This window comes from Lagenorhynchus albirostris, chromosome X, assembly GCF_949774975.1.
Source record: "Lagenorhynchus albirostris chromosome X, mLagAlb1.1, whole genome shotgun sequence".
Taxonomy (NCBI): Eukaryota; Metazoa; Chordata; class Mammalia; order Artiodactyla; family Delphinidae; genus Lagenorhynchus; species Lagenorhynchus albirostris.
Window position 1 is genome coordinate 25,208,673 of NC_083116.1, and position 20,185 is coordinate 25,228,857.

The 20,185-nt window shown below is 33.4% G+C and overlaps 1 protein-coding gene and 1 pseudogene across 3 annotated transcripts in view; both read right to left on the minus strand.

The window, feature by feature from the left end:
- STAG2 (STAG2 cohesin complex component) overlaps positions 1–20,185 on the minus strand; it is a 115,945-nt gene that overhangs the window by 32,320 nt on the left and 63,440 nt on the right. For all 3 annotated transcript variants that reach the window (XM_060138738.1, XM_060138736.1, XM_060138737.1), the window contains 14 exons: positions 18,556–18,629; positions 17,299–17,422; positions 16,408–16,506; positions 16,232–16,311; positions 11,526–11,633; positions 10,455–10,566; positions 6,026–6,143; positions 5,491–5,594; positions 4,364–4,456; positions 4,132–4,221; positions 3,336–3,539; positions 1,726–1,796; positions 1,313–1,400; positions 1,140–1,220 (listed from right to left, as the gene is read on the minus strand). In XM_060138738.1, the coding sequence (XP_059994721.1) occupies positions 1,140–1,220; positions 1,313–1,400; positions 1,726–1,796; positions 3,336–3,539; positions 4,132–4,221; positions 4,364–4,456; positions 5,491–5,594; positions 6,026–6,143; positions 10,455–10,566; positions 11,526–11,633; positions 16,232–16,311; positions 16,408–16,506; positions 17,299–17,422; positions 18,556–18,629 (1,446 nt within the window). The remainder of the gene's footprint in view (positions 1–1,139; positions 1,221–1,312; positions 1,401–1,725; positions 1,797–3,335; positions 3,540–4,131; positions 4,222–4,363; positions 4,457–5,490; positions 5,595–6,025; positions 6,144–10,454; positions 10,567–11,525; positions 11,634–16,231; positions 16,312–16,407; positions 16,507–17,298; positions 17,423–18,555; positions 18,630–20,185) is intronic.
- LOC132514216 (U6 spliceosomal RNA) lies at positions 18,818–18,918 on the minus strand (annotated as a pseudogene).

The following is a 20,185-nucleotide window of genomic DNA, read 5'->3' on the forward strand; positions in this document are numbered from 1 at the left end:
TATCAGTACATATTTGGTATATGCAATAGACAAGTTAAATAAAAACAGGTTTAACTTAGAGATTGATTTGGTGAAGAAAACTCAACCAAGCTTCAGTAGAAATAATTTTTGCATTTAATAACCTTCATTTTTACCCTGTTTCCTCTACTAAAAGTATTACCTTTTTTCCCATGTTAATTTGTAACTCAATGCTTTTGATTTAGGTGAGCAATTATATTTGCTAATACAGTCACTGTTCCTACTGCAAGCTTGATATTGAATTAAACTTTTTGGGTGTCTGACAAAAAGTACACTATTTTAACAACAGTACTACATTGTCTTTTCAAGGTGGAAAACATCCATTTGTAGATATAATTGCATCTTGTGCTTAAAAACCTCAAAAAAATTCTAAAATTATTCTGTGAATTATGCAAAACAAACTGATTATCAAGAGGATTCCTTTTTGAGGAAAATAACTATGAACAGCTAATTCTATAGCTTACAAAAATTACTTAATATTTATAAAAATGTGCCCAAATAATATTTAAGGCAACATCTACTACTACAAGTACGAAGTTTAAGTTTCTAATTTACAAATGAAAAGGCAGTACTGTTTAGTTCAATTACTAAACACATCAAGGATTACCACTACAGATAAAAATTTGAAAGTTCTATGACCTAGTAGCTGGCACATTACACTCAACCAGAAAGTGATTTATCATGAATTTGGAACATCAGTACAGAGATCCTGAGTATGAATAAGGAGATCCCAAAACAATACGAGGCATAAGATCTAGGGACAGGTGGTTTGTAATAATTAATTTATATAACCCAATAGCTGTATCTGTATGTGTCAAAGGCTCTTGGTCATGATTTACAAAATCTGTAGTTCTTTATGTACCCAGTACTTTTGAGAATGATATGGAAATCCATAAATTATGCCACATATAAATGTGATTTTTTAAATTTAGAATCATACCCTAAACAAAACATATTAATGTTCTTTCACTGAATATACAACTACAAATAACTGTTTTTAAAAGTAAACATGCCTAAATAGATTAGAAATAAGCAAGATTTTATTGATATGTCTTATGTTTAAGTTTGCTGAAAAGTTAATGCTATTTAATAAAAAAAGACGCCACTGAACCACCACAAACCTTTGTAGAGCTGCTTTCAGTTATCTTTGCAAGCTGCCAAAGGATTACATAGTGAGTGCATTGCAGTGCGTGAATAACAATCTATAAAAGAACAAAGAGAATACAGTTAAATTTTACAAGTCACAAGTCTTCTTTCTCAAAGTTAAATATGTAACTTGTAAATAAATAAAAACCTGTTCAGGCATGTCTCCATTTTCAATTCCGGTTTTCAATAGTTTGTAATTACAAGCAAACAAATCCCACTTTGAAAGATCATGGGCACTGTAAAAAAGAATTAAGTTATATTAAAAAGTTAAGCTTAATCACATTTGTTCTGGACTTGAGTGTTAAAAGAATACTATTGAAGTAAAATGTAGTAAACTTTCTAACATGCGCCCACAAGAACAACAAAAAAAATGTGTATTTTTAAAAAGTATATTAGTTGATAATTTGTTGTTCCCCAATTCACAACATGACTCTATCAAGTACTTTTCGCAAAAGCACAAGAAATCCAGCAAAAAATTTGACACTATAATCCCCAAACATGCAATTTGGTTCTGATTTTGCTACAGTTTTAAGAAATCAGAAACTTTAAGATTCAACTTACTTATGAAAAGCAGTGATTCTCTTCAATGTTGACAATACCTGATATGCATCATCTTCATCAGGTTCTTCGCCCTATGAATGTTAATTATATCATATTAAACATTAATAACCACAAAAGTGAAAAATCTTAGGCTATCACATTGGTGATTTCCACACCTTGAAAATAAAGAATAACCTAATTAAAAACCACAAAATAACTTTGTCATTCAATACTTACCTGGCCAAATTTAAAGCAATGTGGCCAGAATAATGGGTCAACATAGAGTTGTTATAACAGATACATTATACCCAAAAGAGAAAAACTGAATGACATTCTCCTTTTTTCCTTTAAGTGATCTTGACACAAAACAATGAAGACATCTACTCTTTCACAGTAATAAATGCATTGGGACAATAAAGAGAAATATATTAGAGGACAAGAAAGAGATCATAAAAGATAATACCTAAAGGACAATCTACTAAGTAAATGAAACATAGTGCTCAAGAAAGATATATCAGACCAATTAAAATTAATTTGGAAAAAATCCTCTGCATAAGGACTAGATATACTAATCCTTTTTCTGGGTATCAACTTTCCAATTTAGAGTAACTTAAGTTTTTGACAATTTTATGAGTCTCACTATAAGAAACTTACAAATTTTTAAAAATACTATCGAACTTACTGTATTAAACCCCAGGTTTCTCAAAAAAATGCTTGTTTTTCACCATCAATTTTTATACAAGGTAAGTAATTAAACTTAATTAACAAACCATAGTTTGATTTTAAATTAACTTGTCCTAATCAGAATCATATCCAGCCAATAGTAGAGCCATTACAATTTTTAAGAATGTGATCATTCGTACATCAACATATTTGCACAAACCTCCAATTAAGCAAAACATAGTAAGCATGAAATGTTATACACAGAAATAAGAAAGTTAAAGAAGTAACTGCTAAACAAAGTAACTAGAAATTACAAAAGTCCACATCATTTTTTGCAGCATTAATGACAAAAGTGATGTGGAAAAGGCTAAATGCATTAATTTGAGAATCACAACTTTTTACTTTATGCAAATCAATTAAACTGTTAAGTGTACCTTTCCAGAAAAGATAAAAATCACAATAAAAATACAAGTGTATTTGAGCACCACACTTAAGCCTCTTTGGAAATACAACAGAACAACAAAACAACAAAGTCGACAGTGGCTATAATTTATCAAGGCTTTATAATATCAAAGACCATAAATAAACTTCCAAAATGTTAAGAAATACCCCAATTTTTGAGGTTACGTGGCCACAGTCTAGCTCAACTTTTCTGTTCTGTTAACACCCTGTTCCCTAACAGCCTCTTGTTCAACTAAACCCTGGAAACTTCCCAGATCATTTCTTTAAATTAAAAAAAGGGGAAAGATGTTAGCTTTGCTTTCACCCTCTCTTAGTTGCAGATTCTTGCCACCTTCCTATTTTGGTGGATGAATAATAGTATCACGATGAATCATAGAACAAAAAGTCTGAATGACTTTTCAACATACTGCTAGGGATTATCACCAAGACTAGTGACTAATTTGGTTCTGGGGGGTGTGGGGGGGTGCGCAATGGGGCACAGCTGACAAAATACTTGTAATATATACCTCTTGCAGAAAATCTTCAAGAAGCCGGTTAAATTTATCGGCCAACTCGTCTATCAGTTGACTTCTTGAAATATCTACTCTGTTGAAAATTGTGAACTCTTCATTACAGAGTGCGTGATAAGTTTTAGAACATGCTTCTAAAACATCTGTATCTGTGTGCTTCTCTACAATATTCCGGATCTGTCGTAATAAGGCATCCAAATGCTGCAAAATCAAAGTTTTCTTCATTAAAACTAAGGTATATATATGATAGGCATAAAATGACTACACAACTGGGATGAACAGCTTCAAACACAGTAACTTTACAACCAGTAGGACATACTTTAAGTTCTTCTAGTCATAATAAATAAATGCACTGACCCACCCAAACTTATTTCCCCAACTTCAACAGGAATAGTATTACCTATCTCATAGGACCTTGGTGAGATGTTAATACATATAAATACATATGTTCCTGGAACACAGTAAATGTATTTAATGGATATTAGCTGCTTTCATTTTGCAGTTGTTATTATCTAGTTACCCACCCCTAATCTCCATAAATGGTCAGTGATACAGTCACATAATGGCTAGCAATGATGGTACGGACATGGGCATGAATCAAAGGGAAACCTCATTAGTGCCATTCTCTAATAAATCCACTTTATCTAAAATATGTATGGCATACAAGATACAGGTTTCCTTTTATATTAAAAGTTACAAAAACATATTTCAAAAAATATAAATAAACAATATGATGGGATGAACTAAGTTAACGATTTTTCTTCAAGGTTTTTTATACACAGAAACACCATACCTTTTCTAATCGTCCAGTGGTATATATTTCCAAATCAAAGTATTGTGGCAATTGCAACAAGTTAGTCACCTTTTCAGCATCTACAGAGTACTTTGAAATAAAAAAAAAAATCATGTCAAAAACATCACAATAATGGTAAGTAAATATTATGATAAGTGCAAAATTCTGTGTGGCACTTCCAAACAAAACTTGTAATTTCTTAGTAACACTCCTGATACTGACACAAACTTACTTTAGCTAATAACTGAGGAAGGGCCACAGCAAAGAGTTCAGTGATTTTTGTCCTGTCATCCAACTGGGTCTTCTTCTCCTTTGCTGTTAGCACCTAAGGTTAACACAACAAAGTTTCTAAGTATTTATTAATAAGCCCACTGACACTGTTAGGTGCTCAACTTTAAGTTAAGATATCCAAAATAAGTAATGATGGATACAAGAATTTCTACTATAAAACTTGAAACCCAAAAGTAACAAAGAGAATAGCTTGCACATTATATTTTTTAAAAATAGCAACACTTTGAATAGGTCTAGAGGCAAAATCAATACCCAATTAGATTAACTAACTCTACCTTTGGATGAAAGGAGAAGCAGTTAGGAAATGTAGTTTAGGAGTTTATATAATAATAGGACTGAGTAGGATTTCAGTCTACTATAAGTTGTGCCATGATCCATGAGTTATGAAATCAACATAAGTAACGACCAGCAATTAGAAAAACAAGAAAAAAACACGAAAAGAAAACAAAGGAAAATAGAATGCATCACCTAAGTTGCAGTATTGTTTGATGAAATTCTGTTTCAGTTATACACAAACACATATATATAGATGTGTACGAGGTCACAATATAAAAATGTATTTTTGTGCTTCACAAAGTTTGAAAGCCTGTGCAACTCTGGTCTACAATACAAATATTATGTGAACTTTGAAATAATGCATTAAAATCATATCCCAGGAAATAGGAATTTCCCCCATATTAATGAATGATTATCCTGTCTTTATTTCTAACTTTTATTAAAAGAAAGCAAATCTATAAATAAACCAAAACAGACAAATACACCATTCTAAAATGTTGCACAACATGCGGTCTTAAAGGCAGGGACTGTCAATCACTGTATCTCCTGTAGTTACTGTCAACCACTGCATCTCCTGTAGTTAACTCACAAAGTATCTTATGGCAGGAACGTGGATTTCGCAAATTGCTAATGCTTTAAAATTTACTTCTAACACATATTTATAAGCAAAGATCGCCTGAAAAATAAAATCTAAGATTCAAAAATTTGATTATATGGTTACAAATAAGAACTTTAAAAAAGATATTGAAAAAGAGACATATAATTTAGAATACTGAAAATATGTTGGCATACCCTTTTTCCTGTCCCTCTCCCCACAGGAGGATGACATTCAGCAGCTTGTCTAATGGTACAAAGCATTATTTCAATCAGAGCACTCTCTTGTCTGTCCGTTAGCGCTGAAAGAAAAAAATCAGAAAGTTAACCTATTTCTTTTCTTTATATGCCATTTATAATATTACATAACAGTTCCTTCTGCCTGTGACAGAATCTGACCTAATGTACTAAAGAAAATCCCATTACTATATCACAAAAAGGTTCAGAACAAGTTAAACCCTCCTAAGCATTACAAATCTGTAAAACACTGCTCCACAATTTGAGAAATGAAAATATGAACAGATACAAAAAGATAAAATATAATAAAACAAAATAAAGAATATTGACAGCAATTATATCCTTCTACATAGCATAATATTCATGTGTATGAAAACAAAATTATTCAAAGACTTTGAATCATTATTTTAATGCTAAAAGATAAAGAAATGGAATAAGTAAACTCTATTTTCAAAATTATCTAGACAACAAAAATACCATAATTAAACATCCTTACCTTCCTCTCCACTAAGTGGCTCCTCCAGCAACAAGCTATTCATACATTCCCAGTCTTTCAGCAGCTCAGTAGCACAGTCCCACATGCTATCCACAAGGTACGCTGCGTGCTCATGTAACTAAAATTTAAGAAGAGCAATGTGCTCTTAGACAAATATCATACTAGCCTTAATCAAAAGAATGGAAGCTTTGTTGGCACCATGTGCAAACTCAAACAATTTGTTTTTTGAGGTCAAATGGAAGAAAGGACAGAGAAGAACTGCCTTAGCTTGCTATGTATAAGTAAACCCTGCTAGGTAGTAACATTTCTCACAATAATCATTAAATCATTCACATGAAAATTATTTTTGAAGAGACTATATGCATGCATATTTAGTACCTGACTCAATACAGTCATTCTTCTATATCTAAGGAGGATTGGTTCCAGGACCCCCTGTCAGATTTTCCGAGGATGCTCAAGTTCCTTATATAAAATGGTGTAATCTGCACATAACCTATGCTCATCCTTCCATATACTTTAAATCATCTCTAGATTACTTATAGTACCCAAATACAATGTAAATACTATGTAAATAGTTGCCAGTATGTGGCAAATTCAACTTTTGCTTCTTCGAACTTTCCGGAATTTTTCAAAAAATATTTTCAATCCACTATTGGTTGGATCCCCTGTTGGCTGAATCCACAGATGCAGAACCCACAGATATGGGGGGCCAACTGTATTACACGGGTGAACTACTCTCAGTTATAAAATATACTACAAATTTATTGTAACTTAATGGGAGTTGTAACGATTACTTAAAATACAAAATACATGATTACTTATCAATTCAATATATAACTAAATCATTTCTCTTCATTCTGTGAAGCTTAAAATGGCCCTAGAGCTTCCCAACTCATTTTAGGGGACAAGCATTACCATGATACCGAAACCCATCAAAGACGTTACAATTAAATATATATACATACCAACACCCTGCATGAACATGGAGGGAATGTTCTCAAAAAATTTGTAAACTAAAACCAGCAATATATAAAAAGGATAACAGATCATGACCAAGTAGGGGTTTATCCTAGGAATGCAAGGTTGATTCAACATTCAAAACAACAATCAACATAATTTATCATATTAATGTAATGAAAGATAAAATAATCATCTCAAGGGATGAAGAAAAAAGCATTGGACAGAATTCAACATCCATTCATGATAAAATGTCTCAGCACCCACACACCTATGGATAATTAATCTTTGACAAAGGAGACAAGAATATACAATGGAGAAGAGGCAGTCTCTTCAGCAAGTGGTGCTGGGAAAGCTGGACAGCCACATGTAAATCAATGAAGCTAGAACACACCCTCACACCATACACAAAAATAAACTCAAAATGGCTTAAAGACTTAAATATAAGACAAGACATCATAAAACTCCTAGAAGAGAAAGACAGGCAAAACATTCTGACATAAATCGCACAAATGTTTTCTTAGGTCAGCCTCCTAAGGCAACAGGAATAAAAGTAAAAATAAACAATGGGACCTAATCAAACTTATAAGCTTTTGCAAGCAAAGGAACCCATAAACAAAACAAAAAGACATCCTACAGACTGGGAGAAAATATTTGCAAATGATGTGACTGAAAAGGGCTTAATTTCCAAAATATACATAACAGTTCATACAACTCAATATCAAACAAACAACCCAATCAAAAAATGGGTGGAAGACCTAAATAGACATTTCTCCAAAGAAGACATACAGATGGCCAATAAGCACATGAAAAGATGCTCATTGGGCTTCCCTGGTGGCGCAGTGGTTGAGAGTCTGCCTGTCGATGCAGGGGACACGGGTTCGTGCCCCGGTCCGGGAAGATCCCACGTGCCGCGGAGTGGCTGGGCCCGTGAGCCATGGCCGCTGAGCCTGCGCATCCAGAGCCTGTGCTCCGCAACGGGTTATTAGAGAAATGCAAATCAAAACTACAATGAGGTATCCCCTCACATCAGTAAGAATGGCCATCATTAAAAAGTCTACAAATAATAAATGCTGGAGAGGGTGGGGAAAAAAGGGATCCCACTTAACACTGTTGGTGGGAATGTAAACTGATGCAGCCACTCAAAAGACTAAAAATAGAGTTGCCATAAGATCCAGCAATTCCACTCCTGGGCATATACCCAGACAAAGCTATAATTTGAAAAGATACATGCACCCCTATGTTCATAGCAGCACTATTTACAATAGCAAAGACATAGAAACAACCTAAATGTCCATTGACAGATGAATGGATAAAGAAGATGTGGTATTGAGAGATGAATAGATAAAGATGTGGCACATATATACAATGGAATATTACTCAGACATAAAAAGAAACGAAATTGAGTTATCTGTAGTGAGGTGGATGGACCTAGAGTCTGTCATACAGAGTGAAGTAAGTCAGAAAGAGAAAAACAAATACCGTATGCTAACACATATATACAGAATCTAAACAAAACAAAACAAAACAAAAAAACGTCATGAAGAACCTAGGGGCAGGATGGGAATAAAGACGCAGACCTACTAGAGAATGGACTTGAGGACATGGGGAGGGGGAAGGGTAAGCTGGGACAAAGTGAGAGAGTGGCATGGACATATATACACTACCAAAAGTAAAACTGATAGCTAGTGGGAAGCAGCCACATAGCACAGGGAGATCAGCTCGGTGCTTTGTGACCACGTAGAGGGGGTGTGATAGGGAAGGTGGGAGGGAGGGAGACGCAAGAGGAAGAGATATGGGGATACATGTAGAGCTGATTCACTTTGTTATAAAGCAGAAACTAACACACTATTGTAAAGCAATTATACTCCAATAAAGATGCTAAAAAAAAAAAAAAAAAGACTCCATGCTTCCACTGCAGCGGGCATGGGTTCGATCCCTGGTCAGGAAACTAAGATCCTGCATGCCCTGCGGGGCGCCCCCCCCCTCAAAAAAGAAAGAAAGATATGTGTGTGTTTGTGTGTGTATATACACATACACATACACACAATGGAATATTACTCAGTCACAAAAAAGAATGGAATAATGCCATTTGCAGCAACATGGATGGACCTAGAGATTATCATACTAAGCGAAGTCAAGTCAGAAAGAGAAAGACAAATACCATATGATGTCACTTATATGTGGAATCTAAAATATGACACAAATGAACATATCTATGAAACAAAAACAGACTTACAGATATAGAGAACAGGCTTGTGGTTACCAAGGGGGTGGAGAGGTGGGGGAGGGAAGGACTGGGAGTCTGGGATATTAGCAGGTGCAAACTATTATGTATAAAATGGATAAACAACAAGGTCCTAGTACAGCAAGGGAACTATATTCAGTATCCTGTGATAAACCATAACAAAAAATATGAAAAAGAATATACATATGTATAACTGAGTCCCTTTGCTGCAGAGCAGAAATTAAACACAACACTGTAAATCAACTATATTTCAATAAAATTAAAAAAAACTTCTCAGCAAAAAAAGGTATAGGAGGAAACATCCTCAATATAATAAATAGCTACGCAACACCTATAACTAAAAACGTAATTAATGTTGAAATATTGGATGCTTTTCCCCTAAGATCAGGAACAATCCAAAGCTATCCACTCTCACCACTTCTATTCAACATTCTACTGGATGCCCTAGCCAGTACCATAAGGCTGGGGAAAAAAATGGCATAAATGTAGGAAAGGAAGAAGTAAAATCATCATTATTTGCAAATGACTTGATTGTATATTATAGAAAATACTAAGAATTTTATTAAAAACTTACTTTAAAAAGTGAATTTAGCAAAACTGCAGATAAGAGGTCAATATGCAAAAACCAACTGTATTTCTATATATAGAAACAATTAGAAAATCTAATTAAAAGGCCCTAACACTGATTAAATAATACACATATACTAAAAATGTATGTTGGGCCCTCTCAAATTCTGGTGAACAGGTAGGTTTTCAACCTAAGGGAGACCTAAAAGAGCTGATGTTAAATGTAAATCTGTATCTGCAACAACAATAATAATCACAGGTACCAAATATTGAGAACTAACAAAATGCTAGGTCTGTGCTAAGAGTTTTACATGGATTATCTCAGCGTTATCTAAGAAATTATTATCCACATTTTTACAAGGAAAATGGGCTTAGAAAGATTAAGTAACTGAATCAAGGTTATACAAATAATAAGTAGGGAAGCCCAATCGGTAATCAGGTCTTTCTGGTTCCAAAATTCATGCTCTTAGCACTACATATAAATATACTATTTGAGTATCTTACTAACACAGAAAAAAATTTTTTTGGTGTGGAATTGGTAGAACTCTATTTTATCCAACACTCACTGTGATATTTGGAAGATTTTAAGATTTACATCATTTGAACCCCACCTCCAAATTGTTTTGAACGTAAGTACTAACATGAACATCAACTAACCTCACTTTCCAGAAAGAAAAAAACCAATGTCTTAACAAGGTTGGCATTTGGACCTTGTCGTCCCCTTCTTTTCATCATTCCATCCTCCTCTGGATCTCGACGACTGAAGAGCCTATGATAATATATGCAAAATACTTACTTTTAAAACAAAAATTTCCTAATTTAAAAAAAACTGTCTGAATTCCATATTTAAGCATTTAACAAAGGGGTACATGGGAGCTGGGTAGGTACAGTATTTTCCAACTTTATACTAAGTAATTGCTATAAACCTTTTTCATTTCACACTTGGTGGTACTTCTAAATCCTTTTAAATTAACTTCTCAAGTTAGTTGCATTGTGAATTACTTCTTTTTAAAACCCTTACTGCATTTTAAGCAAGCATTTCTTTTTATAAAAGTATCACAATGACTAACCTATACCATTTATGCACATAAATCTATGATAAACATTCTTCTCTTTAAAAATGACATGTCTTTTCCTTCTATCCTGCTTGCACAATTTATCCCAAAGTCTGAACTTAGTGGCCTCTTTCTACGGGTATCATGATCATTCTTTCTTATAAACAACAAAAGTTATCACTGGATAACAATGAATAGAAAACTGTAGTGTAAATGTTTTACATCATGTACTCTTTCTAATAAATGCTTCACCCCAAATGAGCATTTTAATAAAATCTTTAAGATTTTACAATCTAAAATCTTACAATTTAGTCCAAGTGGTTCAAATTGTTCTCTTTAAAAGCCATTACATAACATTTACTAAATATTTTCGGTGATTAGATATTCATACTATCTATACTACCTAATCTGAGGTGTTAAACAGCAACATAAAAGAAAAGAGACTAAAGGATTCCTGTGGTTCTTATATCAAACCGTTATCAAAGTACTCGAAGTAAAACCTTTTATTATTTTGAAAAATATTTTTTTTGTAACGCAAAAATAGGCTTAAGACCGGTACTGAATAATTTTTAATAAGTTATATTTATATATATTTTAATATGAATGATAACACAATAAATTACTTCCATTAAAGTATACTTTAGACAAATGAACAACAGAAATACAGATTTACTTTTTGTAGAGAAATTCTCCAGCTGCTACTGCTACTGGCCGATGAGCTGAATAAACCAGATGATAGACATTTTCACAATCTTCTGCAGTAAGAACTTCTTCACTACTCCTAAGAAGAAATAAGCAATAGCAGTTTTCAAAGTAATGTTGTAATTTTAAGCATACTGATTACAAAAATTCATATTCACACATTAAAAAATAGTACACTTCCACTTTTAAACTTGTGTTTAAAAAAAAAAACCTTCATTAAGAACTTCTGTTGAAAGAAGAAATCAACCTTATTTCATTATTGTCTATCAGTAAAAGCATCCCCTGACAAAACAGCTGAGTATTTTGTTAACATCTAAAATCAATGGGAGGTAAAATTAGAGTGAATACCGAGTATAATGAAACATATACTAAGAGAAATAACAATGTGACAAATATGCTAAAGGGAAATGAAGACAAAATAATATAAACTAACGTAGGAAAAAAAGTGGTGGTATGCTAAGAGCTTAGAGTTAATAATCACAAAGAACATTTTGCATGTATTTCATAGTAATATTAGGCAAGAGACAATATTGCAACATTAAAATATACTAACACCCCAGTTATCTCACAGTGAAGAATAACACTTCATTCACCATGTATTAAACACCATATAAGGCAATGCAAAAGCATTTTAGCAAATAATTAAAATTTAAGTGCCAAAGACCTTTACAATGTATCATTAAAAAAATCTTACTAAAATGCAGTGCTCATTTTACTGACCTTATTTTAAAAGAACAAAATAAACCTAACAAAATCTTGGTAAATCAAAGTCATTATTAGGCCCATCAACCACAATACCCCAGGGTAAACCTTGTTGGGTGCTTCCATAGTGGGACTCTGCATTTGAAGTCCTGACCTCTGGCACCTCTTTCCCTCCTAATATGCTTTTAGTCTACTGTGAGATAAACAATCTAGGTTTTTACCATTATATGTAAATTAGGAATCATAGGACCACCATCAGAGAAAAAAGCCTAAGGATAGTAGATGGTTAGCTCAGGAGCTCAGATCCTTTTTGGTTTTCTGCTGTGCACAAGGTTTCCAGAAGTCTGATGTCTAAGGAAGTATTACTTCTTTTTGAGAAAAATGAAACCAAAATGTTAAAAGTTTGAAAAGCACTTTAATTTAAATTAACTCGATGTGTAATACTGGATCATTTTTGGAAAAACCACTTGTGCCATCTTATAATAAAATATATACATATACATATATATTGAATCAAATCAGTGAAACTATAGTAAATGTGTAGTAGTTCACTCATTTTAACCAATAAGGAATGTTCCTGACAAGTTTCAGTTATTAGGTATATACATGGCTGAATCAACAAAAATGGCCATTACCCTTCATTAAAATACCAGAAACAACAAAAAAAGATGTCCACAGGGTATTACGGAGGAAAAGGGGAGAAGCTGTAGAATTATAAGTAGGATACTATTATTTTCTTATTTACTTCAGGATTCTTTCAATATTTTTATAATGTGCATATAATAATTTATAATTTTTAAATCTAATTAAAAATTAAAGAAAAATGCAATTGTTAAGACTGCTCAAAATCCCCCCAGTTAAGGGAATTCTCAGAAAATGTCAGTGTATCTAGAGCTGCCTTCTTTTTTTCTGATTTTTTTAAATTTAATTTTTATTGTATATTGGAGTACAGTAGATTTACTATGTTGTGTTAGTTTCAGGTGTACAGCAAAGCGATTTAGTTATACATATATCTATTCTTTTTCAGATTCTTTTCCCATATAGGTTGTTACAGAGTAGTGAGCAAAGTTCCCTGTGCTATACAGTATGTACTTGTTGATTATCTATTTTATATATAGTAGTGTGTATATATTAATCCCAACCACCTAATTTAAATTTTGAGGTAGAGCTGCCTTCTTTTTAATGACTGCAATGTAGTCCATTTCATATAAATGGCGTTAATAACCATGCTCCTCACACAGGACTGCTGCATGAAATGAGATAACCCCTATGAGGTGCTTCTATTAGTTATTATATATAAATTTAATTCTTCCTCTATTAATAATCATCTAGAATATTTCCAAAATTCTATTACAAATAGTACTATGTTAGAGAATGTAAGCATTTAATATTTTGAATAGATACTGCCAAGCTTTGCTCCAAAGAGGTTATACCAATTCATAGTCCCATCAATAATGTATAAGGGTCTGTTTTTGCATAGCCTTACCGACGTAGTGTATTACCAAACACATTTTGTATCTTTGTCAAGCAATAGGTAAAAGATGGTCTCATTTTAATATACATATCTCTAAGTATGGCTAAACAACTTTTCATATGTTTAAATTTTTATTTTCTTTTCTGTCTATGATGTGGTTCCTAACTTTTGACTCTTTTCCTATTGGGTTTCTGTTCTTTTTATTGATTTATTGAAAGTGACTCCTATGATGCAAATATTTGCCCAGTCTGTCATTTGTTTTCTGAGTTTGTTTATATTTTATGTCATATACACATTTCTAGTTTTTTTCTTCTAGTTTTTCATGTAGTTAAAATTCAGTATTTTTTTAATGTCTAGGTTTTATGTCATGCTCAGAAAGACATTGCTCAGTTTACATATAAAATATAAATGTTTAATCGTCCCCTAAGTTTTCATCTAGCACTTTAATGGTCTCATTTATCTACATTTAAACATTTCATCCACCTGGAAATCATTTCTATATAAGGTCAAAATATGAATCCAATTTAATTTCCCCCCAAATAGAACCTAAGTGTCACAAAACCATTTATTTTCTGATAGGAAACAACCCTTACCCTACACTAGGTTCCTGGATGCATTTAAGTTTGTCTCTATTCTTTATTCTGTGCCATTGATTTGTCTATTCACATACTAGTGCCAAAATTTAAAAGTTACTATGGTAGGGGTAGGGAGGGATAAATTAGGAGTTTGGGATTAACATATACACACTGCTATGTATAAAACAGATAACCAGCAAGGACCTACTATGTATATATATAACCGAAACACTGTGCTGTACATCTGAAATTAACACAACACTGTAAATCAACTATACTTCAATTTTTTAAATTAATAATAATAAAAGTTACTGTGGTTTTACAATATAGTGACTTAAAATCATACCGGGTAGTCGTCTCTCATTAGTTTTTAATCAGAATTTTGCTGGCTACTCTTACATGATGACTTTCCCATACATATGAGTATCAGAATTAGCATGCTATGATTTTTTTTTGAAAAGGCCCTTTTGCAATTATTTGGATCATGTTAACAACCTAAATGTCCATTAATAGATGAATGAATAAATAAAATGTGTTATACATACAATGGAATATACTGAGTCTCAAAAAGGAATAAAATTCCGATACATAACCTAACATGGATGAACTCTGAAGACATTATGCTAAGTGAAATAAGCCTGCTACAAAAGGGCAAATATTGTATAATTCCACTTATATGAGGTACCTAAAATAATCAAATTCAGAGATAAAGAGTAGACAACATGACTTAAAATCACACTTGGCAGTCGTCTACAGAGTATCAGTATGGGAAGATAAAAAAGGTTCTGGAGATGGATAATGGTGATGGCTGCAGAACAATATGAATGTACTTAATTCCACTGATCTGTACTCTTAAATATGTTTAAATGGTAAATCTTGTATATATCACCACACCTTTTTAAAAAGAAAAAAGTTAATTCCATCACTTTTACATTTTAACATAATAGAATATGTTTTAAATTCAGATTGTTTACAGATAAGTTTCAGTAAATACTAATTTCTGAAAGTGTGACAAGGGACTTCCCTGGTGGTCCAGTGGTAAAGAATCTGCCTTACAATGCAGGGGACACAGGTTTGCTCCCTGGTCAGGGAACTAAGATCCCACATGCCAAGGGGCAACGAGCACGCCACAACTACTGAGCTCTCGCACCTCAACTAGAGCCCGCGTGCCGCAAACTACAGAACCCATGCACTCTGGAACCCGTGCGCCACACCTACAGAGCCCACGCACCCTGGAGCCTGCGCGCCACAACTAGAGAGAGAAAACCCGCACGCCACAATTAAAGAGAAGCCCACGCACTGAAACGAAAGATCCCAAATGCCTCAACAAAGATCCTGCATGCTGCAACTAAGACCCAACACAGCCAAAAATAAATAAGATAAATAAATAATAAATAAAATCTTAAAAAAATAATAGTGACAAAATATGATAGGCATATTTAACACATTCAAGTGTTTAACTTTATTTCAAGAGCATCTAGAGACAGTAAAATTGAAAGGAAACTAGTCAAGAGAATGAGAACTCATGAATTCCTAGCTCAGAATTTTCTAGTCCAATGGTTCTCTCTTCCTGTTTTCTCAACTTTGCATGAAAAAATTAAACTTCTTGCTGTAAAACCCCAAGTGATTAAAGTTTAGATCTAAATAAATTTAAACCAAGTATTCTAATGTATTGTTTAGATAACTAGACATTAGCGATATGCAATAAATACATACTTACTGTTGGACTTCCCTGGTGGTCCAGCGGTTAAGACTCTGCACTCCCAATGCAGGGAGCCCGGGTTCGATCCCTGGTCAGGGAACTAGATGCTACATGCATGTTACAACTAAGAGCCTGCATGCCACAACTAAAAGATCCCACATGCCGCAACTAAGACCCAGGGCAGCCAAATAAATAAATAAATATTTTTTAAAAAACATACTTACTGTAAAACAAGAGTGAGTAATTTTATTGCTTGTACTGCAACATCATATTCTTTGTCAAGGGTCATAGACACAATTCTATCCTAAGGACAAAAATAATTAAAATATTCTTAAAGGGAAAGCCAGAAAAAATACTTTCAAATAACAGGTAATTTTTAAATACTTAGAGTAATACTAACCTTGAACCGACTGGTAAATAGCTCCAGTTTGGAATTAAGCTCTTTGTTATAATAAAGCCCTTGTAGAGCAGTGAGACATTTGAGTCTTACCTCACCTTGCTGAATGAAACAAGAGGAGAAAATGCATTAAAACTCTGCATATTTTCAACCTGAACATTCAAGATACTTACAATATTTTCTACTTTAAATATGTTCTATACAATAGCATTTCTTCGGAAACTCTCATCTTTGATAATGCAAAAATAGGAATCAATACATAAACACTTAAAACTAAATACCTTTGGGGTTACTACTGCTGTGGGTCAAATGAAAATTTTTTCAAAGCAATACTACTGTGAAAGACGATAGTAGCATATTTCACAGTAAGTTTTCCTTTACAGAAATTAATATTTGTAAGGAATATATACAAAGAACTTCAAGGCTTGTGAAGAGGCAGACTAAGAGAAAGGTAGATTAATTAAAAAAAAATTAAAAAGGTCAGAAGCCAAGTTGTAACTTATAATCTGGCTAAGATACATGTTTATCAAGAGAATCAAAATTAAAGAAATTTTAAAATGTATAGAGCACTTACATATTAACAGAGTAAGAATTCTTCTTACTGCTCTAAGAAATGTCTCACCACTACCACCATCGCCTACATGATCCAATTGTTTCAGTACAAAAATTGTTTCAAGATTGAAGGCTAAATCAGTCACCAAGATTCAAAAAACTAGGGGACTTTATGTGATAGAGACCATATTTTCATGGAGCGGACAGAAAAGAATAAAGGAGAGAGGCCTATAGGAATGTGCTCCCAGTTTTACCTATATGCAGATAAGTCACTATGAATGAGAGCAGCAGATAGCTATGCCTATGTGTAAAAAGAAAAGCAGTCTATAAGGCATATCTTACCTTATCATGCATAGTCCAACCAACATATTTTAAATAACTGTCATTAAGAAAGGCATCACTATACATTTTCATCCAAATGCCAATTTCTTCAATGCAAATAGCTCGGATTTCAGCTATTGCATCCCTGCATGGAGGAAGGAAAATTATGCATATTAGTGCCAGTATACCACAGGACTTGTGGTTTATTTAAGCAGCACCAAATACTCCATACCTACTATGAATATACCACTACCTTAAGTATTACTGGGGATTTAAATGTAGAATTGAAGCATGGCCCCCGAATGCCAAGAGCTTACAGTCTAGTTGTCAAAGCATAATTATCACCATATAAATATTTAAAGTTAAATAAACCTACAAACAGAATCCAATCCCCACCTTTTATATACCATGCCATACCCCAGCCTTTGTTCACACCTCCTGGGCATGGTGTGTTCAGACAGCAGGAACACTAGTCTGGTTAGATAATATTTTCCAGGTGAGAATTAGTTACACCTAATATTGAGGCCAAGCTCAATTTGGATTTGAATGTCAGACTAAATTATTTTGAATTCATCCTGTAGGTAATGGTAAGTCATTCAAGGCTTTTGAGCAGAAGAATGATGCAACAAAAGAATATTTTAAGACAACTGCAATAATCTCTAGGCATGAGAATGACGAGGGAACAGACTAAGGTAATGGTGACAACAGAAATAAAAAGGTAAGAATAGACAAAGGGATATTACAAAGGAAGTATTAACCTGATTCAATAACTGCCAAGTTAAGGAAATGACGGAGAAGTTAAATAAACATGCCACCAACATTTAAAGAATAGGTTACAGCAGAAATGGTGGTAAGATTACCTATTTCTTTCCTCTACTCATTCAAAATAAGGGAAACATCTCACTTAAATCTATCCAGCTTTTCCCACTAATATTCAAATGGAAGAGGAAAGAGTCAGGAATCAGAACGTACAGTCTCTACTAACATAGTACCTCCAAAATCAATTAAGTATTCTGTACCCTGACTCCTAATAACAGCAGTAGCTTCCATTTTCTGGGCATCTACAAGTCAAGCACAACATTACCCCATTTTCAGATAGAAAACAAAGTTGAGAGCAGTTAAGTAACTTGCATAGAGTGTCTCAATCAGTGGAAGAGCTTAGATTCTAACACTGATCTTACTCTAACACGATTTCCACTAAATTTATATTACCTAAACCTCTAAATATCCAAACTTGAACAGGATAAGAGTTACATTAAAAAAACTGCCCTGACTTACCGGTATCTATGTACAAACACTCCCTTAAATATTGCATTCATCATATTTTCTATTTCATCTTGATTTTCTTGAAGCTGAAAAGAACACATCATTTCTTTTCAATTGTAATGGAAGAGAACCAAAAGGACATCTAAAAGTTGTTACAAACACAAATGCAGGTTTCTCCGGTGTTTTGGTTATTACACCCAATTCCTTTTTTTTTAACATCTTTATTGGAGTATAATTATGCTTTACAGTGGTGTGTCAGTTTCTGCTTTACAACAAAAATATGGAACACTTCACGAATTTGCGTGTCATCCTTGCGCAGGGGCCACGCTAATCTTCTCATTCCAACTTTAGTATATGTGCTGCCGAAGCGAGCACCCAATTCTTAATTCCACTAAACGAAAAGTGTCCACATACAAAAATTAACATCTGTTGTCTATTAGGTAGCCACAGTCCCTTAATACCTGGAATATTTGTACTTGGTTTTTAATGTTTAGCTGGTAGACTAATTTTTTAAATGGTCACATATTTTCATTGTATAAATGTACATAAAGAAATCTGTTATGTAGTTTATTATAATACATATTATATAACATATAATCAAAAGAGCATAACAATGTTTCATTATCTTGGTCTGTAGCATCTGAAAAATAAGTCATGTTAACTAGTGCCTGCTAAAAGAACAAAAACGATTTGAGTAAAATAACTTGGCAAAAAATTTGTCTCCCTGCTAAATATTTTTGAGGGAAACAAGGCTCACTTGAAATAACCAACTAAACATTTCAAATCTGGGTTGACTTATTTACTCCCATATATTTTCAACTCAGAGCTTGAGAGTTAAGAGAAAATTGTTTCAGAGCTTGAGAAGTACAAGGAAAATCTTTCACATGCTAAGTATTAATTAGCTTTTAGGCTATATTCTATGTTTCTGTAAAATGTTTTTTTTTCTTTTCATGAATATAATCTCACATTTCCAAATAATGCTAACAAGGGCATGCACTTGTATTAATTAGCACAGTCAAAGGCACAGGTGGTCTTTCAACATGTTTAAAAACTTAACCCACACTAGAAGTATTAATATCTTATATTTGTACAAGAATTTTAAACTCAAAACCCCTTTTTACCTATATCCACTCATTCTATGTTCAGAATCTTAGAATCAGGCCATAATTTCATGCATTATGTTCATCTAATAAAGCGTCCAATGCAATTTATTAACTAAGTTAAGGGGCAAAAAGGTCAATTCTTCATTTCAACTACAGTTGACCCGTGAACAACGCAGGGGCTAGGGACGCTGACCCTCCACACAGTTGAAAATCCAAATAAAACTTATAGTCGGCCCTCCGTATATGCAGTTTCTCTGTATCCACAGTTTCTCCATATACAAGGTTCCACAACCAAAGATTCAACCAACTGTGGATCATGTAAGTACTGTAATATTTACTACTGAAAAAAATCCAAGTATCAATGGATTTGCACAGTTCAAACCTGTATTGTTCAAAGGTCAACCGTACGTGAAAAAGATGAGGAGTTTAGGCATGGTGGAAATGTGGGCAAGATTTTTCTGGCTTCTCTTGAGCAAGGGGCATTTTAAAAAGTTATTGGCTATCTCAGAAATAACCAACTTTTAAATTATAGTTACCAC